We start from the raw sequence: 27998 nt of genomic DNA on the forward strand, positions 1-27998 counted from the left end.
TCCCCTGGCACCCTGCTCTGCCCACACTTACATGACCCCGATGAGTGGTGAGTTGCTCCATCCCTTGAAATCAGATCAATTCCAGCTTTTTTCCAAGGATCCTTGTGCAAACGCTTACTGCTTTCCTTCTGGGTTTAGCTGTAGCAGATTTACTGTGCAGCTTGCCCATCTGCAGAGCTCGGGGTCTGTGGGGAGCTGATCATGTTTTCCCCTTTGTCATCTCCCTTAAACCTGCTCTGGTGCAAGGTGTCCCTGCCCATGGTGGGACTGGATGATGTTTCAGGCGCATCCCATCCCGCAGCATTCCGTGATTCCCGCTGGAGGGCTCCCAGAGCCAGGATAAGATGCTGTGGAGTCGCTGCTGCCACTTTCCCTGTGCCCAGAGCCAGTGTCCACCCCCAGGAGGAATGTCAGGGCTCCCCTTGGTGCTTCACCCCTGCTCCCTTCTGACCTTGAGGAAAATCTCCTAGAAGGGGAGTGTGAAGTGTTTTCACTGCTTTCTGATCTCTGTCTTCCTTCTGTTTGCAGTGTTTGTGAAGAGAGAGATTTCTGGTTTCCCCAGGCTTTTTGGAGGAGGCTCTGAGTGTATCCAGCTCTTATTTATGGTTGTTTGGACCTGTTGCTACTCAGCCAAGGGTGTTAGCTTTTCAAATACCAATTTAGATGCCTGCCCTGTCCCCTCTGCATGTCATCCTTGAGCAGGAACATCAGGACCAGTCGTCTGATTACTTTGCAAACTGTTCTTAGTAGCTGTAAAACATAATTCATGCCACCAGCAGCTGAGAAACCCGAGGGTAAGGGTGGTGTAAGTAGCAAGAGACCTGTAATCCCTGCCACATCTGTGATATGTGCCTTTTCCGTGTGCCTCCCCCTTCTTCCCCGATGTGCAGTTTGATTTTGTCTGTTTGTGATATAAAGTTTTTGGTAGTGTGACTCTTTTCAAGCACTTCACCACTCATGACACAGTGGGACTCAATGGACTGAAGTAAAAGATTAAAGTGAAATCCATGTTAAAAACATCTTGTTACAGTGAAGCATAAATGATTCATGTAAAGAATAGCTGCAGTTAACACCAGTATGATCCTCTTCCTCTTTAATGTTTTACTGCAGGATCTTCTAGAGAAGTATCTGGTAAATCAGAGCAGAACTATAAATCTTTCGAGTTTTATTTGTGAACTGATTTTCTTCTTGGACCATGGCTATTGGAATGAAGCATTTTAGTGTTTAAAATACAGAGTTGATAACATATAGCTGAAAAGATTTGCAACTATTTGAATCAGCCAAAAATTTTGTCAACAAAATCACCCATGGCTATATGATCCACAGACTGTGACCTTTTTTCCCTGGTCTATGCTTAAATAATATGTAAGATTTCAGTGTGGAAGCGCGCTTCTGGTCCAATACCAAAACCAGGATGCCATCTGTATTTATCAAATACTGGTTTTAGTACTAGTAAATATAGAGGCTGTAAATAATGACATTTCTCCTGCCTCCCTAAGAAATTCCTCCAGTATTTTGTGATGAATGATTGAGGGATTGCCTCAGGGAATATTTAGATTGGATATTAGGGAAAGTTTCTTCACAAGAAGGCTGCCCATGGTAAGGGTGGAGTCCCCATTCCTGGAGGGATTTGAAAGCCATGGCTGTGGCACTTGGGGACATGGGTCAGTGGTGGCCTGGGCAGTGCTGGGGGAATGTTTGAACTGGATGGTTTCAGAGGGCTTTTCATTCTAAAGGGTTCCATGGCTCTGTTGTTGGGTGGTGATGGTCTGCAGCCAAGTTACGACGTGTGGCTGGAGATGAGCACAGCAGAGGTCATCCCTCCTGGTCCCAGGTTTGTCCCTGAGGACTGAAGCAAAGAGTTATTTGTGTAGCTGTACCTGTGCTGACAATTCATCCACTTATTCAGGGACCAGAGTGAAGACAGGTGCTCCCCTTCCCACCCTTCAGGTTTTAGTTTCAACTCCAAGGTTTTCTACTTCAGTTTCTTCAGCATCATGTGTGTTTCTAGTCCTATGAGAGTGCCAGCCCGCACACATTCAAAGCAAAAGCCTCATGTTTTGTCACATCTGGCACTCTTCCCTGAAGGGATTGGCTCTGTGAAGGACTGGAAAGTGAAGCTGGGAGGACAGAGGGGTTTTCCTTCTGTCTCCTCACTGTCCACAGCACAAAATGGAGCCACGCTCCCCTTCTTGTGGAGCTGCTGTGGGCTGCCCATCTTCCCTCTGCGTCCACTTAATCCTCACCAAGCAACAGGCAGGGAAAAAAAAAATTATGGGTAAACCTACAGAGCAGGGAAAGTAGAAAGGAATGGAAGGTGTCATAAGCAGGCACTATTATTTTTGGTGACACTGACCCTGTTTCCTGGCTTTGAGTGCTGCTGCAGAACACTCACTGCTGCCTCAAGCTCCTGCTGATCTGGTTTGAAAGTCTGCAGGTTCAGTCACTTGCCTGTGGTGTTTGCTCATCTCCTCACCAATGCCCCTGACCCGGGAAGTTCTCCTGGCTGCCACCCCACTGCTCCAAATCTGGGGCAGTTCCATCACCAAAGCTGTGCTGGCAGGATGATGGAGCTGGAACATGGGTGCTGGGGAACCCCTGCTGCCTCTGGTGAGCAAATTAAGTGTTTAATTGGGGAATTTGCACCTAGTGGGCAATTACTGCATGAAAACCAGCTTTTAAAATTAAAAGCTAAATTAATTTAATTTAAAAATAAATTTTAAATTAAATAAATTGAATTTAATATAATTTAAAATTTAATAAGTTAATATAATTTATATAATAAAATTAATTTATAATACAAAGAAATATATTATTATATATTATATATAATAATGTAATTTATAATATAATTAATGTAATTGAAGTTTAATTAATTCAACATAATATAATTTATAAAATAATTAATTTATGAAAATAATATAATATAATATAATATAATATAATATAATATAATATAATATAATATAATATAATATAATATAATATAATATAATATAATATAATAATTAAATAATTAAATAAATATAGTTTTAATAAAATAAATTTAAATTAATTTTAAATTAAAAAAACAGCTTTTAAAATTACTGCATGAAAAACAGTGTTATGGGCAGAGCATGGCAGGTAGAAAAAAGGCAGAAGAAGTCTCTCTCCAAGTTGTTTGTTGACTGCAGTCACATCCATTGAGGTGGAGGAACTGCTCTGATCTCCCAAACTCACACATTTCTGCCCCTGCTGCTGCTGTCCACACCCTCTGCCCTGCTCTGGGCGTGGAACACCTGTGGACAGGCAGTGCTGTGGTGGTCTCTGCTTTGCCCCCACCAAGGCAGGTCAAAGCCATTGAGGGGATGATCCTGGGGCCGGGACCACAGTGCTGGTGCTCGCTCCCCCAGACTGGTCTTGGTCCCAAGCCCAGCCAACAGTGTAGATGCCCCTGCTCTAAGCCCAGCTTTGTGCTGGCAAACCTGATGTGGCCACTCATTCATGTCAACCTTTGACTCACGAGGAATCTGCATCAGCTTGCTCAGTGACAGCTGTGGAATGTTTTAGGAGTGCCAACCCTCCTCAGAACCATGTCAGCTCACCAGCCACTGAGTGTTCTCTCCTGGCCTGGCCATTCTGTCACCTAAACCAGCACGGAGGGTCTGGCCTGATCTCTGTGTGAGGAGGCTGGGACAAGCCTGAGCCAGGGGCTGAGCCAGCTGGCAGGACAGAGACACTGTGCATCGCTTTGGACTAATCCAAATGATGTGTCTGATCAAAGGCACTTGAAATGGCACCAGAAAAGAGGTCCCTGCCTACCCTTCCTACTGAAAGTGAGCCTTTGGAGATTTATGTGCTCTGTCTCTCCCTGCTGAATGGGCACAGCTGGTGATTTAAGAGATTTATGCTCCTCTAGTTGTAGATTTCATAGTCCTTCTCTGGGATGAGAGCTGCTCTCCTTTGGGAAGGAGTGTGGGCTGCTTTTTTCCACCAGGCCACACAATATCTGAAGCACCTCCTGAATTTTCCCTTGACAGAACACTCTTGGCCAGTGAAGGGACGGGTCTGATCCATAATCTGAGCTTTGCTGCCTGACTTTGCAGGCTCCAAACAGATTCAAAAGCACTCAGAATGAGATCTGTGGTAATGAATGTGACACCTCTCTAGCATGTGCCTCTGGAGAATAACTCTACACCTCTTGTTGTTACTCACTCACCCACACCCTGCCTTGTCTGAGATCCTGTGCCCTTTAGAGTGGCATTTATTGTGGCATCTTCTCTGGGAAATGTTCCATCCTGTTGTCCTTTGTCCTTCTTAAGCTCTAATAGTGTTTTCACTGGTTTAAATGAAAAGTTTAACCAGAATGCTGTAATAGTTTTTATTTGTTTGGGTTTTTTTGTTTGTGGGATTTTTGTTAGGTTTGGTTGGCTGGTTTTTTTTGGTTTTTTTTTAGATCCTTGGTGGTTAGACCTGGACTGTTTAGCAATTTCTCCTTGCTGGTGAACTTCAGCTGAATTTCTCCACTTGTCATTACCTGTTGCTGTGTGGCTCTAGAAGTGCTTTGACTGCTCCTCAACATCTGTAAGCATCATCCACAGGTTTCTCACCTTGCAGTGGCACCTCTCCATCATCTACTCTTAAACATGGCCCAGCATGAGTTTGAAACTAATAAAGGCCAGAGGATACCACTGCATCTGCTAATCTGTTCTGCTGTGACATTCCGAGCATAGCATAGAGGGTTTTCATCCATTTTCTCCTGAACTGAATTCCAAACCTTGGATTTGACCTGGGTGCCGAGTTTCCACTTGTGGTAGGAAGGAGTGAGGGAAGGCACAGCTCCCACAGCCCCTGCACTGGGCAAGTGTGGGGGGAAGGCTGCAGATCTGAAGCCAATCTGTTGAGATAATAAATGAAGCAGGGCTGAGTGATCACTCTTCCCCGTGAACTGTGTCCAGAGGCAATTCATTGACAGCCTTGACCTGATTGTCCCAGGATTGTCTATGCTGCAGTTAAATTTGCAGCTGAGTTATAGGCAGAGGCAAGAGTGTTTTAATGGCATTGTAGATCCTTGTGCCTTTAAGGAGACCACAACAAATAATTTTTGTAGGTAGCACATGACCTGGGGGAAGAGCAGGCAGCGTTCTGAACTGCTATTGAAACAAGAGACTTTGACTTGAATTCTTGGCAGAGCCTGTCAGTGCAGGATCAGCTCCTTTCCAGCTGGGACAGGAATTAGATGAGAGAAAAGAAGGCAGCAGCTCCCCTTGCCCTGATGGAGTGATCTGCCTCTGGCAGAGCCAAGAGAAGGAGTTATTTTCTCCCTGTGGCAGGGGTTCCCCAGAAAGCAGTTTGGTGGTGGGCTTTTCTTGCAGTTTAACTTTCATTGGGGCTGTTCTTAGAGTTTGGTTTTCTCAGTGGTTGTGAATTCCTGCAGGCAGCAGGGCTATGGAGGACATACTAAATCAAAATCACAGAAATGCAGAATCACAGAATCAGAGTTGCTGCCTGTGTGTTTACTCTTTACCTTAACCTCAGGAAACATTTCTGCTAGAAAATGGAACCTTTAGTGGCAATAGGGGGAAAAATATGGGTAAGTGTCCAAAACCAGCTGTTTCTCTGCTGTTGGTACTGAGGTCTGCTGAATAAGAAGGTACCAAAAATGGAAGTGACAGGTGAATTGTAGCATGTAAATGAATTTATAGAACTGTAGAATGGGTTGGGTTAAAAGGGACCTTAAAGATCACTTAGTTTCAACCTCTCTCCCACATATGGGGACACCTTCCACTATCCCAGGTTGCTCCAAGCCCTGTCCATGTGGCCTTGAACACTTCCAGGAATGGTGTGGTCACAGCTTCTCTGGGCAACCTGTGTCAGTCAGTACCTCACCTCCCTCACAGGGAAGAATTTTTTTCCTAATATCTAATTTAAACCTACTCTTCTTCAGTTTGAAGACAACTTTCCTGTTTCACTTCTGCTTTCTCTGGTCTCTGACAGCACAGAAGTGTTCCCAAAAAAGCCAGTACTAACCCTTTCAGGCCAGTGTAACCTTTACTTAATTGCAGGACTGACATAACCTCATGTGGCTCTCGAGATACAGAGTGAGATAAGGCCCCTGCCTAGGGGAGCTCGCTCTCATTAACAGTGATTGATGATGGCATTGACTCCTGGGATTAAGATCAGAGGCTGATAAGGTGGAGGAGAAGTGCTATGGGGAGTGCATTGTTCATATCAACTCTCACCTCATGCGGGTTGGAGCAAACAATAGATAATTTTCATTCCTCAGTGCTCCCTGCTCACAACCGTGTGTGCACATGGCTGTTGGCTCACTGGCAGGACCCTGCTGGAGGCGTTCCTGTCCAGGCAGGACTGGAAAGGGAAACTTCACCAGAGGAGGGAAAATGCTTGACACAGAGGTGGCAGAGTGAGAGAAGCTGAGGAAGAGTGGTGGGGAGGTGGGGTGGAGGAGAGGTGCAGCCTGGGGTTGGCAGAGGTGATGCTGGAGTGTCAGAGAGCAGCAGAGCTGGGGAGCTCAGGGCAGGGTGGACCATTGCATGAGGATAACATGTAGAACATCCTGTGTTGGGAGGGACCCACAGGATCATGGGGTCCAGCTCACAGTCCTGCACAGACACCCAGCAATCCCACCCTGTGCTTGAGAAAATGAGCCTGGAGCTCTGGGGCTGTGCCCATTCCCTGGGGAGCCTGGGCAGTGCCAGCACCCTCTGGGGGGAGCAGCCTTGCCCTGATATCCCATTTAGACCTTCCTGACACATCTCCAGCTGTTCCCTGGGTCCTGTCCCTGTCACAGCAGGGATTGCTGCCTGCCCTTTTCCATACAGTCATTTCTCTTCCCTCCAGTCCTGAGCCCCCTTTAAGGATTGTGACCTTTGTGAAGAGGATGCCTTCAAGCACAGTGGGATAGAGCCAGGGCATCTGCACAATGAAATTTGGTCATGCTGCTGGGTAGGTAAAATACTGGTAGTCTAAAGCTGAGGTCAGGTAAAGCAGGTGGTGAAGGGACTGTGCTGGTTAGGAGTGGACATGATGGATGGAGAGAGCAGTTAATGGCACTTCTTGGCAGACGGAGCAGGCGGGTTTCTCACAAAGCGCTGCTTCTCATGTGACATCCTCAGAGACTTTGGTACACTTCACATGAGAGGTTCTGCAGTCCCTGGAGGAAAACTTCCTGGGGTTTCCACAATCCACTGGGTTGGGTCTGGGTTTAACTCGGGGTGTGTGAAATTCACTCTGCCATGTTTGCAGTGTGTCCTTAAGTATGCAAAGGGTTAAAAACATGTGACCCTGGATTGCCCATGTTGTAGTTCCCAGTAAGATGGGAAAGGAGGTTTCTCTCTGTTGGGGAGCTGGGTGACTGAGCCCATCCCCAGGCAGGCTTTGAAGGAGTGGAATACAGGTCATAGCATCATAAAATAGTTTGGGTTAGAAAGGACATTTAAAGCTCATCCTGTTCCACTCCCTGCCATGGACAAGAACACCTTCCACTGTCCCAAATTGCTCCAAGCCCTGTCCAACCTAGCCTTGGACACTTCCAGGGGTAGGGCAGCCACAGCTTCTCTGGGAAGCCAGAATTGTTGTAAAGCGAAACTTTGATTAAGCCCATATTGATGAAACAGAGCCAATTTCTTGTAGACAAAGAGCATTGTTTTGTTACAGATAATCCTACTGTGGAAAGATTAGCCCACGATTTAGCAATGAGAGGAAGAGCAGACATGTACATCCACTGAGGTACAATCACTCATTTGTCTGTCAGGTTCAGTTATTTTGAATAGTCAGGGTTTTGCCCTTTTTCTCTGAGTATACAAACAATTCTGAGTTATCTTTTGAATGCTTTTGGATAAGTTCCCAGGAGAACTTAAATCTTGGATGGATTTGTAACATGCCTGTAGGCAGCTGTCTTCTCCAGCCCTGGTTTGTGGTTACCCCTCCTGTGACCAGTGGAAAATTTGGTTATGTGTACATGAGGAGCGCTGGAACAGCCCCACGTGTCTGAGTCAGACTGTTTGGGTGCGTTTCTTTTGTTGCTTTCTCACAGCTTCATCTAAAATCACATAGTTCTTCAAGTCTTACAAACAGCCATCGTTCTTTGGAAGGAAAATGGAACAAAGGAATGTGCAAAAATTGCTGGCATGATTATCAGTCACATCACAAATGGGGCTTCTGTTCCCTCCTTAGATTTATTACCTAAACCTGCAGCATACAAGTTATCAGGCTCCTCTGAGAGAAGCATTGTTATATGGACAGTGTGACTTTCCTGCACATTCTTGTGGACATTGCTCCTCAGCTATTTGGACTTCAAAATCCCCTGGCCTGCCACGTGCTCTAGATTGAATGGTGGCACTGGTTTTGCCTGGATGGTGTATGCCAGCCTGGTGGATTGCCTGCAGAATTCCCACCCTGGGAGGCAGTGACATTCTTACAGCTGAGATTTCCAGCACTGGGAAGGACCTGATGGATGGTTTGATTTGCTGTGAAGGACCATCCCACAAAGTCTCAGCAGAGTTTAGGCTGGAGCTGTGCAAATTGCATCCCTCCTGTGTAATTCTTCTTTTGGCACCTGCTGAAGATGAGAGACAATTTCTTCTTTCAGGGGAAAATATCCTTCTGGAATTTCCACTGCAGGCAAAACATGAAAAAATGAACACTTTCAATATTGAAAACGAGCACTTTGTAATAATGGAAGAAGCCTTTGATATTCAGTGGGTAAAGCCTGGATATCTCGGTCTAAGCCTGCATCTCAAGGATGTTGGATGTCACTCATTTCTGTGACACCCCCTTTGCTGCTTCCCAGCACATCTGCAAACACCTCAGGGACAAGCACAGGTCTCCTTTTCTGCTCTGCTCCTCCTATTCTGCTCTTATTCCCCAGCAGGACTTTCAGCTCACAATGTAAAATCATAGACTCATTAAGGCTGGAAAAGAACTCTGAGACCATAGAGTTCAACCCTTAACCTGAATTAGCACTGAATTCACCACTAAACCGTGTCCCCAAGTGCCATGTGCCTTTTGAACACTTCCAGGGATGCAGATTCCACCACTGCCCTGAGTAGCCTGTTCCAGTGCCTGACCATCCTTTCTGTGAAGAAAACTTTCACAATAACCAACGTGACAATAATTTTCACTAAACCTCTCCTGGCACAACTTGAGGCCATGTCAAACATCTCTCATTTGGTTTATTAGGGGAATTTTCCCTTTCAAAACTATTTTATCTCCTTTCTCTGCCTTGAATCAGCATTCACCTTTGTCTTAGTAAAATAAAAAGCTATGACATGGCAAATTCATCCCAAAGCTGTATCACTCATGTTTTGGCTCTTGTGCTCTCTTATTTAACACCCCAATATGTTTTGGTCTTTTGTTGCACTGCTGTGAATCCTTTCTTTCTTGAATCTGTTTTTTTTTTTTTATTTCCCAGTTAAATTAGTGTAATCTAAAAGTGTCTTCTGTTCCATGAGATTGAAAGAGCAATCTGCCCTTGCTGAATACCTCAGTGACGGTTTTGTTGATTTCCCAGATCTTTGGTGCTGATCCTGCACCTGGATGGAATAAGTCACTGGAACTGTAGAGCCTTTTGTCAGGTTACATGTTTTTATCATTCACAGGAATGGAATTCTGTCTCTTTAGTTTTTTTCAGGAGAGAAATGAGTAGTATGTACTTTCCAAGAGGCTGCTGAGGGCAGGTGGGGTGGAGTGAACTCCAGTAAGGAGCTTGCTCGTGGATGACTGCAGAGGAACAGTGAAAGAACATGAGTGCAAAGAGACACTAAATAAACTCTGGTAGAAACTGCAGGGTGTTGTGGCTAAAGAAGGTCAAGGATTAGTGAATTTGAAACGTTTAGTGATATGGAGAAGTCAGAGTACTTTCCCAGAGGTGTTGGTGACCATGTGCACCACCACTGCAAGCAAACCAGGGGAAATGGAAAAGGGAGTGATGGCTCAAAGAGCCATTCACGATGGGATAGCCAGAAAGAGGAGGTATATCTTGGGACAAAGAACAGAATTTAATAATTCCCAGGGGGTTTGTTTGTTCTGTGGAAAAAACTATTTTGTTCATGTGGCAGGCTTGCTCACTGCTGGAAGTTGCCTGGCAGAAAAGCTGTGCAGAGGTGCCTCTTGTTGCTAAGCCACCACCATAGGACGCCTGCTGTTGAGTGATATTGCTCTCTCTGGGGAGGGAGAGCCTGTGTTTTAAGGTATCTTTATGTGGGCAGGGCTGGGTCACCCACACAGTTTAGGGCTTAGAGTTGGAGATAAATGATGTTGGGTTATGCCGGAGTGAATCGGAGGGGAGGTATCCTGGATCCTCATATGGCCGGAACTTCCGACGTTGGGCCAGCCCCAGCTGCTCTGGGCACCCTGTGCCAGGGCCTGCCCACCCTCCCAGCCAGCAATTCCTTCCCAATATCCCAGCTGGGCCTGCCCTCTGGCACTGGGAAGCCATTGCCTGGCTGCTGTCCCTGCAGGCCTTGTCCCCAGTCCCTGGGCAGCTCTCCTGGAGCCCCTTTAGGCCCTGCCAGGGGCTCTCAGCTCTCCCTGGAGCCTTCTCTTGTGCAGGGGAGCAGCCCCAGCTCTCCCAGGCTGGCTCCAGAGCAGAGGGGCTCCAGCCCTGGCAGCAGCTGCGTGGCCTCCTCTGGGCTGGCATTTTCCTACATAGAATTACACTCACCCCCACCAAAACTCTGCACCACCATGAGTTTTGTAGCTGCTTTGCAACTGAGGCACCAGAACAGTTTGCTGGAATATTCCACTTGAAAAAATTATTTTCCTTCCCATTGCACCATTCCAGGGGCACGCTTTTCCTAGAATTATTTCTCTAAGTGTTCTAATTAGCAAATCTGATCCTTAACCTCCCACTGATCTCAGCCTTATTCGATTAAACTGATGACCAATCCAAGAATGTTTAATCTAAAGTGAGAGAATTTGTAGTTAGTCAGTTTCCTAAGACCATGGCTTCTATCCATTTTCTTCTAATCTATATATTTTCATGAGAGGTAAAAAGGAAAAAAAAAAAAAACGGATTTTCTAAAAACGTGTTTGTGTTTGAACTCCCATTTTTGCAACTGTGCATATATGGTTTTATTTAACTCAAAAATTTACTGTTGATGACATCACTGGTCCTAAAATGGAAGCAATTGCTCCTGTGTTCCAAGTACAACTGGACTGTATTTCACCTCACAGGTGCTTCTGTTTGTTCACAGGATTGATTTTGTTGCTCCCTTCTAAGAGTTTGAATTTGTTCTGGGAAGTCCTCATGCCAGTGATCTTGGGGGATATATTCCAACCTAAATGGTGAACTTTATGAAGAAGAGGTTTTTTTTGTTTTGGTGTTTTTTTTGTTTGTTTGTTTGTTTTTTGTTTTTTTTTTTTACTTTAAAGAAACAACCTCAAGATGTACCAGGAGAGGTTTAGGTTGGATATTAGAGAAAAATTTCTTTACTGGAAGGATTGTCCAGCCCTGGCTGGTCCTGCCCAGGGCAGTGGTGCAGTCCTCATCTCTGGAGGGATTTAAAAGCTGTGTGGATGTGGAACTTGGGCAGATGGGTCAGTGGTGGCCTTGGCTGTACTGGGGAGAACTTGATAATATTTTCCAACCTTAACCATTCTGTGATTCTCTTCTCTGATTCTGCTATGCCCTGGAATGTGGTAGCAAGTAAACCTCCAGGTAACCAACTTAACCTTCACAGCCCCTTTGCAAGTAAAGCACCTTTGGAGACCCAAAATGAACTTTCTGACCCACATCCATGAAATATTAAGGCCTCCAAGTCCTGTTTAAACAGTTTCTGTTTCAATATATATGAAATTGATTGCCATGGTCTATCTGTGCCTCTGAGAACATGGAGAGTGAGGGCCCTAAGTCATTGAGGTGTATTTGCTTTGTGAGTTATATTGTTTCATCATCTCATTCCAAAACTGGAAAAAGCTCAACTGCTGGTAGCAAAGTAGGTCTTACCTGAAGGCAGTTTCCATGGCAAGACAAAGAGAAACTTCAGAAAGGTGTTAATTTGTGCCTAACAATTCACCTATCATGGAGTCCTTGCACTCTGAGGGAGAGGGAAACAAGCAAGAAATAATCAAGCAGTAATCTTTTCAATGCACAGCCCTGCTTCCTCGTGGGTAGCATCTTTCTCAGCGAGTGATTTACGCCTAGCTATGGCCAAAGTCTGTGTCAATTCCTTCACACTTAGTGTCAAGATTCAAAAGATTAGATAATTATCAGCATTCTTCATACTGTTTTTATTTCATGTGCAGAGCAGTAAAACCAAACAGAACCTGCAGCAGTCCTGGAGGATCAGATAAAGGACATTGTATTTTTGCATTTCTCCACAATTGAGCACTTGTCATGAAACTGAGAGTCTTGGGGAGAATTATGCACATCAGACACCATCAGTGAGAGTGGATCAGGAACTGGCTGTCAGGCAGTTCATTTGAATTAGACTTTTGGATAAAATGTGAATCCAAGCAGATGTTTCCCAGTAGTTAGTTTTTTTTTTTTTAACTTTTCTTTTTTATTTATGTTTTTGTTTACTTGTTTTTATTTTTTTCCCTGTGAATTATTTTTTAGTAGTATTTACTTATTTTTTGTATATGTGTATTTCTTGTAAGAATTGTAAACACAGTGACATCTCTTTGCTGGCACTGGGAGGGAGGTAGTTCAGGAAAATACCCCAAAATTTCTGCCCAGTGTGTTTCTTAGGAGTCTGGTGTCACCTGTGTATTGGAAACAAGAGTGAAAAAAGGGTGGTGGAAAAAGAAGGGTGAGCTGAATAGTATTTATTTGATATAAAGAAAAAAAAAACCCTTAACCAAAAACCCCAGTTTCAGGCATAAGATGGATTAGTTCTGTTAGCAGAGACAGTGTTTTGAACTATAATGGGCAAAAGCATAATATGCATGTTCTAAGTGACTTACACATCAAATTTCCAAATAGCTGTTATTTTCTGAGGGGTGATGGGAAGAATAAATTTGCTGGATAGTGGAAAATGTAGAAATAATTCTGAATGATATGCAAAACCTTTCTAAATGGCTGGGACATGGCCTTCATCTTTTGTTGTTTTTCAGTTCTGTGCGTATGATCTCTTTATGATACTGCCAAAATGTCCCTGTTGCTCAGCAACAGAAGGCTGGAATAGCACCAGTCAGAGGAAATCTGCTGATTTACACTGGACATATTTTGGACATAAATTGTGTTCTCTTGCTCAAGTGCATATTTTGACATAAGGGTGAAAGCAGCCTTTATAGATTTGCCTCTCTGGGGCACTCATGGTCCTAGGTGGGGAGATCTCAGTTCAGACATTAAAATACCCTTTTACACTACAGTTTGATAAAACACAGACCCAGAGAATGGCTTGGGTTGTGTTGGACACCTAAAGGTCATCAGTCCCTCCCCTGCAACAAGCAGGGACATCTTCCACTACACCAAGTGGCTCAGAGACCTGTCCAACTGGACCTTGACTTTTTCCAGGGATGGGGCATCCACCATATCTTTGGGCAACCTGTGCCAGTGCTTCATCAGCCTACTCATGAAAAATTTCTTTTTATCTGATCAGAATTTATCCTCTTATAGTTTAAAACAGTCAACCCTTTTCCCATCGCAATGGGCCTTGATAAAAAGTTTGTCCACATTTTCCTTAAAGAGATCTTTAAGTACTGAGTGGCCACAAATAGATCTCCTCAGAGCCTTCTCTTCTCCAGGTGAACACCTCCAGCTCTCCCAGCCTGGCTCCAAAGCAGAGGAACTCCAAACCCCAGGGCATCTCCAAGGCCCTCTGTGCCTGCTCCAGGCGTATTTTAGACAGAGCATCGCCTCATCTAACCCCAGTCTGGGGGCCTGACCATCATCTTCCCTAGAAATGAATCACTGCCTGGTCCTGAGGAGGTTTTTGTAGCTCTGACCACAGCTCTGTTGACCCAGTGCTGTGCCTTAGCCTGATTGGAACCAGATGGAACCAGACTTTGCACTTGCAGGTTTAAGAAGGTTTGATGCTGGAATATGTCAAAGGACTAAGAGAGCTGGGGCTGTTCATCCTGGTGAAGGCTGTGAGGAGACCTTAGAGCTCCTTCAAGTGCCTAAATGGGCTCCAAGAGAGCTAGAGGAGGATTTTGGCTGAATCTTGGGTGGGCAGCAGCCAGGCAATGGCTTCCCAGTGCCAGAGGGCAGGCCCAGCTGGGATATTGGGAAGGAATTGCTGGCTGGGAGGGTGGGCAGGCCCTGGCACAGGGTGCCCAGAGCAGCTGGGGCTGGCCCTGGATCCCTGCAGTGTCCAAGGCCAGGCTGGACAGGGCTTGGAGCAGCCTGGGACACTGGAAGGTGTCACTGCCCATTGCATGAGGGGTGGAAAAAGAACCCTTTAACCCGAACAATTTTGTGATTCTATCATTCTGTGATAAGCACAAAGAGCAGAATTTGGAAGTTTCCTCTATATCCCACACACACTGATTTAAAAATTTTATTTTCCAATGTCTTCTACACTACTTGTTTAAGAGGTAGCCTATTCTTGGAAGAATTTAATAATAATAAAGAGAGAGAAACTTATACTAAACTAAAAAAAAAAAGAACGCTTGTTTTAGAAATTAACTCCACAGAATATTATGTAGATATTTATTAAGTAAATCATGGAAATGCTACATTTTACAAGTGAGTGTCAGTCATACAGAAATACTGTTGAACATCTGAAAACCTAAAACTTCACCAGAAGATACAACCAACAGTTCACCACAAATATTCTACACTCAGGTCTTTGTGATGTTTGCAAAAATACATGGTTTGGGATTTTTTTTTTTTCCCCTTCCCAAACTCAAAAAATCATGCTAGATTTTATTTCATCTGCTACAAGAAAAACAGGCTTTGATTTTCTTTTCGTGGTGTGACATTAATGCATGTAGGTTCTTGTGGACTGAGGGACCTGAGTATGTGGAATATTTTTGGTGAAGATGTGAGCTTCCACATGAGACAGAGTTTGCCAGTGAGCCAGGCAGAAAGGTGTCTGAGTTAATGCCTGTTGAGGTGATCTGTGCTGTGGGGTGCAAGGACAGCTTCCCTCTTACCTACCTGTACCCCTGGGGAGCCTGGGCTGAGGTGGCACATGGCTGGTGTCCTGCAGAGCTCTGCTGGTCCCCAAAAGTCCCTTTCCCACTGCAGGGCAGAGAGAAAAGGCAGAGCAGCAGCTTCACAGAATCACACAATTGCTGCCAAGGCCACCACTAACCCAAGTCCCCACATGCCACATCCACAAGGTCTTTAGAACCCTCCAGGGATGGGGACACACCCATTGCCCTAAACAGTCTGTTTCTATGAAGATATTATCCCCAATATCCAATTTAAACCTCCCCTGGCACAACTTGAGGCCGTTCCCTCTCCTCCTGTCCCTGTTCCCTGGGAGCCAGAAGGTCTCCCCTGGGCCTCCTGAGCCCCAGAGTTTTGCTGTTTGATATTCATGGGCTGAGGAGGACAATGTAGGGAGAGAAGTTAAGAATAGATCAGCTCAAATTAGTTCTATTTGTGCATTGACTGAACAGAGACGTTTTATTGCATAGGAAAGGGACAGCAATGAATTTCTTGCTGTCCTGTCCTTTGCTAACCCATCACCAAATTCAAGTATTAAGAGAAATCATGAGATTAACACAAAAATCACAAAAATCATGTCCATCTTATGTTTGTTGATTGCTAATGAACATCTCTCTCCGTGGGGTTTGGGAGGTCCTCCAGGTAGAATTCTTCACAACCTATTTTCTACTTGGCAAAGAGTGCTCTTCATTGCATTTCTCTGCCACAATGAAACTCTCTAAGATGCCTCCTATTGCTGTCATAAGCTGTTTAGCCATTAACTTGAAGTCCCCTCATATGCTGAAAGATGCTCTTTATTTCTTTATGTCTGATTTCGGTGTCTTCAATTTCACAGAGCGATTTTTCTTTTCAGCTTATAAGTAATTTTCCTATTGCTTATAATTCAAGTGTCTTTTCAGACATCTATAAAATCATAACAGGTTGATCTTGGGAAAAGTCCTTCCAGCACAGCACAGTCCTACCCAGTAGAAATCTTCTTAATAGAACAAACAGATTCTAGTGGATTTTCCCAGTGGTGGGAAAAGTCTCTCCACACAGAAGTTGGTGTTGGACATGGTAGCACACAAATCACAGTCTGTTGGGCAAACACCTCGTGCTCCTGCCCTAAAATCTGATGAGTTTCTCTCTTCTTGGATCTCTATGCCTCACAGCAAGACCTCTCATGTTTCTTCATCATCAGATAATAAGCTCGGTTGGCTTCTGGGTAGGTGACTTTGGAGAGGGGCAGCTTGCAGATGGCAGAGTTGTTTGTGGTCATGAGCAGGAAGGTCAGTGCAGACAAGCAGAAAGGCCAGGTTCCTGATGGCACCCCAAACTGCAAATTAAAAAACAATTTTACTTTGTTTACTAGGTGTCCTTTATTAGAGTACCACTCAGAGCCAGCCACCTCGGAACAAGGTTTCTGGAGGAAGTCTAGACTTGGTTTTGCATCGAGTCTTTCCTTAGGGAGGCTGGGTTTCTTTATGAGGTCTTGACATTTCGAATTAGCCTGCAGCATCTACCAGCTCTGGTGAGCTGGTGTGCACCTGCCATGGTGAAGGTTTCTTGGGTGGACATGAGGTAGGACATGAGGTATCCACAGCAGTGTGGATACCAGAAACATTCGGCTTTCCCCTGAGCTGTTGTACTTGGCAATGGAGAAAAGCAGTTAACCCAAATTTTTAATGTTTCTTTACACACATGCAGGGCCCTTTTTCCAATTGCATCAGGCATGAAGTAAATGTCTGAAAAAGGGGAAGTGTTCTAGTAGCCTGCCAGTGCCTAAAGCTGGTCCAGGAGAGCTGGAGAGGGACTTTGGGCAGGGGCCTAGAAAGGATAAAGGGAATGGCTTTCCTCTGATGGAGAACAGGGCTAGATGGGATATGGGGAAGAAATTCTTCCTGGTGAGGGTGCCCAGAGAAGCTGTGGCTGCCCCTGGATCCCTGGCAGTGTTCAAGGATAGGTGTCCCTGTCCATGGCAGGGGGTGGAACTGGGTGAGCTTTAAGGTGCTTTTCAATGCAAACCTTTCCATGGTTTTGTGACTTCATAATTTCATGGTTTCTGTGATTTCATAGTGTCTAGAGCTGAGCTGTAGCAGTTCATGCAAACTGCAAGGATGGAAAGTGGTAAGTCATGAGTTCAAGTTGCCTGTTCCAGTGGGAATTACACCAACCCCCTAAGCAGATAGTAACCCCTCTCCCAGACTGTTTCTTCCTTTTGCTGGATTTTTCTCCACATCTTGGTATTTTGTCTGACAAGCCAGGGGAATTCAGTGCTAGAAATCAGCCCTCAGCTGATACACTACTTACCACAGACAGCATGTGGGTCACTGCTGCACCCAGGTAGGCAGTGAAGAGTGCTGTGAAAAAGAAAGGCAGTTCCTGGTGAGTTCAGTTGCTTGTGGAGTAGATCAGCAATGACAAACACCTCTCATTCTGCTTTGGGTAGCTCAGCTAATGATTATGACCCTGTCTGGATGGTACCCTGCTGAACCCCTTCCTGTGTCTCCTCCAACCTGGAGCATGTGGGAGGGGCAAAACAAACCAGCAAGCAAACAAACAAACAAAACTGGAGTGATGAAAAATGTGCTATGGTATCATGGGTTTTTGAAAAATTCACCGTCATGGAATGCATGTAGCTTGATGGATAGGGTTAAATAGGAAAATAACCCTTCCACCCTCATTTGTCCTGCCTCCAGGGCTTGAAGGGGAGTCAATGACACACAGAGCTAAATCTTTCTTATATGAGCACTGAATGAGCAATAGTTTCCCTCACAGCTCATTCCGATACTGAAATTTCATATGGAATTGCCTTATAAATAATTCTTCAATCCTGCTGTGTTGCCCAGCTCATGCCTTTGATCCTTTTCAAGAGAATGGGGAATGTGTACTGTCTAACTACAGTAGAGCTCCACTCTTCTCAAAGATTAGGCATGTCCTTCTTCAAAGAAGGAATTTGAGCTGGTATCTATGGCTGGAAAAAAACCAGCATGATTCATCCAGCAATGAGCGAACAAACACAATTAATGACTCAAAACAAAGCATCTGATTTCAAAGACCTTAGATAGCATGTGTCCACTGATCACAGCTCTTGCTTTAAACACAACTCTTGGCCAAAAATGAAAGCACAGGATGGGTTAAAGCCGTGGCTCCAACACCCAGCTCCACCACTCGTCAGCCTCACCTACATCCATCTGCCTGTCTGGAGGTGCCCATCTGGCTCCAGCCCACCTCTGCTGCATCCTGTCTCACTTCAAAGGGAGGTGAAAACCTGCTGGGTACCTACCACAGGCCATGGCCAGGAGGTGTGTCTGCCAGGTGAGAGCCAAGAACATGCCCCCGATGGCAGCGCAGGACAGGGAGCTGTTGTAGCCCCATAGCCCCAGGTAGATTTGGTTAAACGGCGTTGCTAAGCTCAGCCCTGGAAAATAAAGTCAGAGAGGCGTCATTCCTTGGCCAGGGAGATAAAAGCAATGGAGAAGTGGCATGAATCCAGATTTTTCAAAGGTTCTAGCCAGAATTTGTACATGGAGCTGTTTGTAGTTGTGTTGCTGTGGTCTAAGGGAATCGTGGCAGAATTTTCCTGTTGCGGCTGAGCTGAATTTGGTGATTTGATTTCAATAGAACACACATGAGTGAATGAACCTACATGTGAACCTTAAATGCATCTCTAGGCCAGCCCATTCAGTCTGATGGCTATGATTTTCATGGATCTTTTCCTAAAACCAGGAGGACACACCCAGAAATTAAGTGTTTTGTGGTAAAAATTAACCTCAGCACAACAGACACCTTTTTCTTCTGAAGATTTCCACCATCATAAAAGGTAAGAGAATGGGAAAGTCAATCAAAAGAATCCTTAAAACAGAAGTTTGAGTATATTTTGTTTCCAAGCAGCCATTCTCCAGTGGGTGAAATACTTGTGACTTTAAGTGCTCCACTTATTGTAGTTCCTGTTTTATTCTCCATTCTTTTATATAAATCTGTGGCACAGACCAAATCATTACCTGCCAGCATCCCCACTGCTGAGCCGATCAGTGTGTGGACACAAATGAGTGGAGAGGAGATAAATAAACCAATTAGGAAAATTCCCCCAGTCCAGGGATTGTCACAGCCATAAACCTGGCCCACGCCGACTGGAATGGATTGCAGGAGCTGTAGAAATTAACAAAACAAAACAAACCAAACAAGACAATTTGTTATCAGGTTTGTAACTTTTGGTTTTTTTAAAGCTGTTTTTCTTGGCCAGGCTCATGTTTGGCATTTGTTGGATGCAGTCTTTCTAAGTGGAACATTTGGACATGTCTCAGGAGGCAGCAGGGCATTTCCGCAGGGTTTCCCCTTCAATGAAAAGGAGGCCACGCAGCTGCTGCCAGGGCTGGAGCCCCTCTGCTCTGGAGCCAGCCTGGGAGAGCTGGGGCTGCTCCCCTGCACAAGAGAAGGCTCCAGGGAGAGCTGAGAGCCCCTGGCAGGGCCTAAAGGGGCTCCAGGAGAGCTGCCCAGGGACTGGGGACAAGGCCTGCAGGGACAGCAGCCAGGCAATGGCTTCCCAGTGCCAGAGGGCAGGCCCAGCTGGGATATTGGGAAGGAATTGCTGGCTGGGAGGGTGGGCAGGCCCTGGCACAGGGTGCCCAGAGCAGCTGGGGCTGGCCCTGGATCCCTGCAGTGTCCAAGGCCAGGCTGGACAGGGCTTGGAGCAGCCTGGGACACTGGAAGGTGTCCCTGCCATGGCAGGAGGTGGCACTGGATGAACTTTAAGGTCCCATCCAACACAAACCATAGGAATCTATAAAGGAAGATAATAAATTTCTCTAGTATTTTTAATTGTAAATGAAGGAGACTGTTACCCTTATGACATCCTACCATTGTGATTTCTGCATCTGCCCAGGTGATATTCGGGGTTGCTGTTGCCGGATGAATGATAGTTGTGGGGAAGAAGAGGTTGTGTGGTCCTGAAGCAGCCAGGTAGAGGGTCAAGGCCAAGTTGAAAGGCAAGGTGAGAACAGGCAGGTCCCACTTAGAGAAAACTGCACTTAAAGCACTGGTGAAAATAGGGCTGAAAGAAGAACAAAATGGTCTCACTAGAAGCTTGTCAGAAAAATCACACCAGAGCCACATCCAACCACAAACCCAGCTGCAGAAAATTTTGTCCATTTAAAATAAATGAAAACTCTAACAAAACAAAAAACCCTCTCCTTCTATCTGTGTAATTTCCTCAATCTTTCTGATGAAATCAGAGATGAGAAAAGGTCAGTCCATAACTTTTCTACCCCTCCAAAGGCAATAATTAATGTACAGATTCCTGTCATGTTATGTTAATATGTATGGTGAATTTGGTGAGCATGAGGGAGACAGGATCCAGTGCTTAAATGGAGTTATTCCCCAGCTCAATCCCAGTGTTTACCTTTTATTTTTAGCACCTGAAGTGGACTGAGACTATGATACCCATGCTGGGTGTGAGTGAGCTGTGAACTGTGAATGTGGCTGTGTGCCCTTGTTCAAGCTTGTGGATCAGCAGTAAAGGCTGGCATCAAAGTGACTGTAACACCACATGAACTTCAGGCAGACAAATTACATGTGTGGTTTTAGCAATCTGCAACTAGACATTCTGGGGTCAAAGACCAGGTTTCAAAATTTTTTGCTGGCCAAATACCTAGTGGATTATGGTGTTGTATATATGAGTGAAATATTATTAGTTGTTTGTTTTGATTAGTGTCAACCATCACGTCTTGGGACACTGAACAGCTTCTGTGCTTGGAGAACTAAATTTTCATGACATTTTTATATGGTGACTTAAATAGACGAAACACTTGTGGTTGATGATGGTAGGAAATGGTGAAAATAATGTTCCTCTTGAAACAGAAATGAATTGATGCATCACAGCAGTACAACTCACATTCAGAATATTGGATTACACATGGTCAGCCACTGATTTTTGTTTTCTCCACTGGGATTATTTGTGATTATATGGGTATTTTTATTTGTTTCTGGATTACATCTGAGTTTAAAAGTGTAAATAACAATGCAGATTTAACAGCACATATGTGTTAGCTGTGTTCCCTTTCCACTGCCCTCTGCATAGAAACACAACAGCTCATTCTCACATGTGGGAAGTCTGGGGCTGGAAGGAGGAGCAGAGGAGCCATCTGACTTACCAGGTCATGGACACCAGTGCCACTGGCAGGAGGAGCCACCAGTTGTAGTCTCCATCAGCAGAGAAGACAGCCATCAGCAATCCCACCAGGACCCCGTTGTATCCATACAGGCCTGCTGCTATGGCTGACCTGTGTGCAGGGAACAGCTGCCTTGAAGTCTTCTCCCCTGAGGACACTTTGCTCACACCAGCCCTCCCTCCCCACCCAGCTGTGGCTCTGTTTGGGGATGACCTGCTGGAACTCATCCACCGACATCCGATTTCCACGCTTGGGTCAGTGCCTACCCCTTCTGCAGGTTTGTCCAGAATCCCTCTGCATCAGGTGCAGCTGCTGGGAGGACCTGTCTGGTCCTACCAGAGCAGATATGTGCCCAGTCAAGGCTGTATCACACAATCATAGAAGGTTTGGGTTGGAAAGAACCTTAAAGACCACCTTGTTCCAACCCTATGCCATGGGCAGGGACACCTCCCACTAAATCCAGGCTTCTCATCCACATCAAACATCTAACACATAAATCAGCACTGAAGTGGCCACCTGGGGAGGGGGGAAAGGATGGACTTACCTGTCCTGACACAGAATAAGTGCTGTTAAAGTTGAGACAACTGTTCCCACACATCCTGTGAGTGTCCACCATGGGTTCTGCAGCAGGAGGCCGGTCAGAATGACCAGCCCACTGAGGGGATTGTTGACAAACATCACCTGGGATATCCCACGCAGCACCCAGTCAAGGAACTGGATCATGAGAGGTTTGTCTGGAAAAGATTAAATTCAGTAATAAAACAAGCCCCCTAAAGTCTGCAGATGGTACTGATTTGGGATGTATTTTTGAAACTCAGGAAGAGTTTTGGCAGTGGGACTTGGCACCACGACTGAAGCAATGAATCAACAAGACTGTAAAAACTGACAGGGATTTATTATGGTCTACACTGAAGTCTTACAGCTGGAAAACTGAGATGAACAGTGAGGTTGCCAGAACTCTGTGTTATAAAGTACCCTGGACCGGATTCATATGAACCAGCTAATTTATGATGTCTGTGGCTCAGATGGCAAATCGTGTGTGTATCCCACTGCTGATTTATTACAGGGACCAAACACACCCACCTATGTGTATTTTAACTTCACAGTGGCACTAGGCTTGACTTGCTCAGCTGAAAGAACATGGAGTGTTAAGAAGAATGGCAGAGTACAGAATAACCATCCAGTGCTATGTTCTGTGGGACTAAATTCACCTTGTTCATGGCATGCTGGGAGATAAATGTCATCTCAGACATCCCCAAGATTTAGGCAATATGTGGATTTCTGCACAAAGCTGATTTTTTCCCCCCTACAAAATGGACATAAATTCGGGTAGAGGTAGTTCCTGTACTACTCTAACTTGAATCACGTCAACTGAGAAGTTAGTTATTACTCCTTTGATGTACTTTTTATTTGGAATCCTCTCTCATTAGTCACTATGAAGTAGGTTTACCTTTCAGCCAGGTTCCAAAATCCTTCATGTCTCCAGTGAGGTAACCCACAGCTCTGCAGAAACTCTTCCCACCTGTGCTCAGTGGATTCTGCTTCATTGGCATCCTTTCCCCCTTGGTTTCTATCTTGACATCAACACAGTTTTCCATGTTGATGTTCTGAACCTTTGATAAAATTCAAGGGAAAAGTAAAAAAGAGAGTTCATCACAGTGTATCTTTCTGATCCCTATTTATTTTCTTTACTGCATAACTGCTCACTGTGTGTTACTTTGGAACCAGAAAGAGGAAAATCCTTAATCTGAACACCTGACTCTTTTGTCTCCATGAGCACATTCCCTCTTTCATTTCACTGTCCTTCCAGACTTCTATGCAGTTATAAGAATATGTTTAATTTATTAAGCTCCTCTGCTGCTTAACCCATATTTCCAGCTTGAATTTATCCAGATTGTCCTGAGGTTGTCCATGGTGCTTTATTCCGTTTCTCACATGCATTCATACATTCCTTTTCCTCATTTGAACTGCACTTTAAGCTGACCAGTCTTTAGAAGAACCCAGCATTGACTCAAGAGTTTGATGCCCAAATTCACAGTTCCTGCTTTCCACTATGCTTTTGTCATGTTGTTTTCTTCTCTGCTGAGACAATACTGGGGACTGCATATTGGAAGCTGTAGTAAGAAACCCTTGGGGACTAATGAAAATACACTTATTAAATTTAGCAGGTGCTATAAAATGTTTAAATAAGGTAGGGGACTGTTGTAGGCCCAGCAAAGGTGTTTAGGCCTAAATAAGATTTTTGGGGTGTAGGACTGGGAAATGGGGTCCCCTTAGGGACATGCACTGCTGGAATAACCTTTGGGACCTCAAACAGCCTAGACAGCTTTTTATTATTATGATTTTTATTATGATTTTATTATTATTATTATTATTCAGGCATGTGGATCAGAGGCTTAGATCTAACAGTAAAAAACAGTGCCTATAGCCAATTCATTGTTTGTCTAAGAGCTGATTCTGAATATGAAATCAGCAAATAAATAAAAAAAACCCTGTTCCTGGAGCATACTCTGTTTCCTGAAGTAGTTTGTGGAAATTATCAAGCAAACAAAGCAGACAAAGTGTGGTGGTGTGTGAATACTGAACCAGTGGTGCTTCAGGTCTCACTGGTGAGTACCAGCTTATTCAAGAAGTAATGAATTTAAATTGGGAGTTGATAGTCTAAATAGGGTGATACAGACACACAGGTCTTGTGTCAGTCCTTGACTCACTCAAAACTTTACCAAAAGCCTTATGAATATTTGAGGGGGAGAACCCATAGCTCAGAAACACAGGTGCTGAGACACTTTATGCTACTTCACCCCTGGGCATTGCACGTCCAGTCCCTCCAGTGTGGTTCAGCAGCTCAGAGCTGGTGTAGGGCAATGCCTGTTTAATTTACCATTGTTAATCCTGGGCAGTTTCTCACTCTTACGGTACTGGAGGGCTGGTGGTGACCTTTCAGGAAGCAGTAAATATTTGCACAGATAATAAATGGACATTTTCCACCTTCTGGAGGAGCCCAGCTAATAGAAGGACAGGTTCCATGTGAGAAGCTGATTACAGGTCCAGTATATAGAAAATAGTATTGAGTTTGGCTTTGTGTAGGACATGAAGGTAAGGACCTGGAATAAAAAGGCTAAGGAAGAAAAGCAAAGGAGGAAAGAGAGGTGCCGGGGAAAGGCTGTTTTTTTGAGTTTGCTATATTTCATTACCTTAATTCATTAACCTTCACTTTTTTCCATACTTTATTCTGGAATAAGTGACTTGAATGTACTTTCAGTTAATTCAAAATTTCCAGCCAAGATAAATGCTCTCAATTTGGTGAAAGTGCATATACATTTTCCTTTTAAAGCAAGCAGCTTGGGCTTTCCCTGTTGCTAACCCATAAAATAAAGTGCTGCTGCACCACAGAGCGATGCTGTGAGACCCATGCTGGCATGCCCTGGGTGTTCCCCTGCATGCTGAGTGAGGAGCTGTTTCCACTCAGGAGTCTGCAGAATGGGGTGTAATGTGCATGTGAAGTATTGGAGTCACTGTTCAGTCCACTTGTACAGTGGAGATAAAAATGGATGAAGCTGAGGGTCTGAATTCACAAAAAAAATCGATGTGTTGCTTTGCCACGTGAAGGCAAGTGTGAGCTGGCAGTGCTCCTCTGGGTTTCCAGGGGCAGAAATGAAGCCAGCTCACTGCAGCTGGCACGGCAAAAAGACCAGGTGACCTGGTGAGTCACTTGCACTAACCTGTCTCAAACTTCACGCTCAGTGAATACCCAGCGTACCGGAGTATTCAGAGTCAGAGACTGTGGGGTGATCGTGGTTACCTCCCGTCCAGCAGTGCTGCTCAAACTCATGCTCATTATGTCACAGAACCATAGAATACTTGGTGCTGGAAGAGACCTTTAAGGCTCATCCATTCCAGCCCCTCAGGCAGTCCCATTTGATCCAGGGATGGGTGTCTCTGGAGAGGGACCGCAGGAATTTCGTCTGTTCAGTAGAGCAGGTAGAGAGTGACAGGACAAGGGGCAGTGGCTCCAAACTGAGAGAGGGCAGATTTGACATTAGGAAGATATTGTTCTATGTCAGGATGGTGAGGCCCTGTCAGAGACTGCCCAGAGAAGCTGTGGTTGAACCATCCCTGGCAGTGTCCAAGGCCAGGTTTGACAGGTCTTGGAGCAACCTGGGATAGTGGGAGGTGTCCCTGCCTATGGCAGGGGCTGGGACTGGGTGAGCTTCAAAGATGATTCCTTCCAACCTGAGCCATTCTATGATTCTTTATGCTAGTGGAGAATGAAACCATTATTGAAGAACCCCCTCACCCGCAGAGCAGCCAGGTGGGAAATGGGTACAGCCCAAGAAAAACCTTTAGTTTTGGATGGGGTCTTCATGGCACAGTAAAGACCCAGATGTAGCCCCTCTGGTTTCATGACCTCCCTGAATCCCATCCCAGGCACAGGTGTGGGGGCTGCATCCTGTGTGAGGGGGTTTTGTTGTCACCAGAGCCCTGAGGCTTGTCCCATCTGTTCAGAAACACAAAGTATGAAGCACTTGCACCACTTGTACTTAGTTGTCCAATAACATAAAGAGGTAGTGAAACACTTGGAAACTGGCACCAGCATAAAGTTTTTTAGGCATTTTTAGTGATTTTACAAAGCAGTACGTACCACAGAAATGCACAGATTAATGATTTAACACATTATGTTGCTTCAGGGAGTAGGTGATAGCAGTAGGTATATAAGAAAGGAGAGAATACAAAAGGTGTCCTATCTCAGAACTGTGGATATGCACAGAGAATTTTAACACAGTGATGTCTGAATAATAGTGCAGACTGAAGTGTACATGTTCTGATGGGGATTTCATGTGTGCTGGTCTGCAGTGTGTCTTTTGAAGACCTGCAGTTGAAGCTATGAAAACACACGGTTTTCACTGAAAGTGTTCTTTTTTCTTAGTGCACAAAGGAAAGAAATGGAAATAATTGCAAAAGGAGTGTTCTGCTGGAACAGGGGGGCAGGTTTGGTAATTTTTTTTTTTAAATTCTTGATTTTTACTAGTCTGGGGAAAAAAAAATATTTAAAAACTAAGTCCTGTTCTCAGACAGACAGCTTGGAGCAGCTGTCTTGTCTCACATAAACTCTAGAAAGGTGCTCCAGCCCTGCAGTGCAAGCTCCCAGTACTGGTGTGTAGCTGGTGAGACACTGGAGCAGCAGCAGAACCCAGGCAGAGCCATCTAAATGCACTTTTCACCTCAGTTGTGCAAGTGATTTGTAGTGTCCTGTAAGTGCAGAGAAGCTATTTAAAACCATTTTCATGGGAAGTGAGAGCTCCCCTTGAAACAAAACAGAAAACATAAAAGATGTTTCTCTTTTATGAAGATGAAATCATCACAGGGCCGAGATGCTAATCTACCGTGTTTTTTTAATCATCCTTTCAGAGTTAATAAATGTCCTGTAGCAAAGTACTGACGTTATGCAACTCCGTGTCTCCCTAAATCAATTTTCCTTCCACTTGTGTACACTTCCTCCCTGTCAAGCCATACCCATGGAACCTCAGCCATGCCTTGTTAAAGCTGGCTCCGTGCTGGGGCTGCACTCCTGCAGCATGTGGCCCTGCAATTACTCCTTTATTCACCTGCTGAGGAGGAGACAAGCCTGGCCACATGTTTGTGTTGTGCATGGTAAGAGCAGTGTTGTGCTTGCAGCTGGGAGAGGGACAGAATCTTTAATTTGGCTGACAACTACTCCCAGGTAATGGGCGCTTCCAAGCTGGACATTGGGCTTTTGGCAGGGAAAATGCAGCAGAATTATCTGGTGCTTTCTCTTCTTTCTGGAATTTTCCTCTCTCCCTGCCAAAATTCAGGTTTCTCTGAGGGTTTAATTTATGGAGTGGTATTTGTTTGTCCGAGGACCCGAGGACCTGCTACTGCACAATCGTAGCCATTGTATCTTGCATTCTCTGAATTGTTGCTGTGAAGTCTGCGGGCAGCCAAGCTCTGTGTGCAGCCTGTTTTTAGAGGAATTCCTGCATCCAAGCACAATAGGAGGAAAAGGCCAGACTCTCAGCAGCTCTAAATCCAGCACAGCCCGTGTTATGTTACCAGGGGTGTAGTAAAGCTGGATTAATATTGTGTTAGGCATAGGAACACACACAAGCACAAGCACAATCCTTGAAACAGATTATAATGCACTTGACTCTCACTGGAAAAAAAATGGTTCATGTTCTCCCATAGAAGGTGTATTTCAAACTATTAGTGTGAAAGAAAGCTTACCCCACAGATTCAAATGTTCATTAAGCTCACATGCAATTCAGTTTTCAGAGACCTGTCTGTCAGGGACAGAGAAATACAGAAGCACTATCACATCAGATGTGTATTTTTTACTATCTAGGCATTTTCATTTGGCAAAATGGAAAGGCAGTGAAAGGAAATGTTAAAGAGTTCTCGCTATTTCCCTTTTTTTACATTTCTTTTTTTCCTCCAAGGTTCAGCCACCTGGGCTAAGCAGTACTAACGAATCCTCACCCGGCTGGAAGCTTCTTGATAACTAATATTCTTGTGCTCCTCCTGAGCTGTTCTCCTGCAGCAGGACTGCTCAAGTGCTGTTTGCCAGGTGTTTTGAGGGAAAGATCCAGGTAAGTCAGTAACAGGGTGCATTAAAAGGAAACAACAGAGTGCTCTTACCTCTCAGATGAGCTCAGGAGTAGCTGTAGGTTTGCTGGTTAGGCCAGAAGGAAAGTAGGGAAAAAGAAAATGTCCCACCGGCTTATATAGGCTAGCATGGCTCCTGTCCTGATATTACTGATTTGTTTCTCCTC

At 44.8% G+C, this 27998-nt stretch overlaps 1 protein-coding gene across 1 annotated transcript; it reads right to left on the bottom strand.

Moving 5' to 3' along the window:
- Positions 1–14636: 14636 nt before the first annotated feature.
- Positions 14637–27994, bottom strand: SLC14A1 (solute carrier family 14 member 1 (Kidd blood group)). Its single transcript, XM_058825764.1, has 9 exons — positions 27865–27994; positions 22661–22823; positions 21755–21944; positions 21193–21321; positions 19901–20093; positions 19045–19192; positions 18327–18461; positions 17351–17400; positions 14637–16376 (listed from the first exon to the last, which is right to left on the bottom strand). The coding sequence occupies exons 2-9, from the start codon at positions 22806–22808 to the stop codon at positions 16200–16202; spliced, it is 1170 nt and encodes a 389-aa protein (XP_058681747.1). The 5' UTR covers positions 22809–22823; positions 27865–27994; the 3' UTR covers positions 14637–16199.
- Between the last annotated feature and the right edge of the window lie 4 nt (positions 27995–27998).

The sequence above is a fragment of the Poecile atricapillus genome, chromosome Z, assembly GCF_030490865.1.
Source record: "Poecile atricapillus isolate bPoeAtr1 chromosome Z, bPoeAtr1.hap1, whole genome shotgun sequence".
NCBI lineage: Eukaryota > Metazoa > Chordata > Aves > Passeriformes > Paridae > Poecile > Poecile atricapillus.

Bases quoted from the DNA above. Each gene is read 5' to 3' on its own strand.
- SLC14A1 (XM_058825764.1), bottom strand. From the start codon at position 22,808: ATGGAAAACTGTGTTGATGTCAAGATAGAAACCAAGGGGGAAAGGATG. The intron at 21,322-21,754 runs GTAAGTCCATCC...CCCTGCACACAG, and splicing joins CTTATTCTGTGTCAGGACAG to GTCAGCCATAGCAGCAGGCC. The intron at 20,094-21,192 runs GTAAGTCAGATG...TTCTTCTTTCAG, and splicing joins GCACTGGTGTCCATGACCTG to CCCTATTTTCACCAGTGCTT.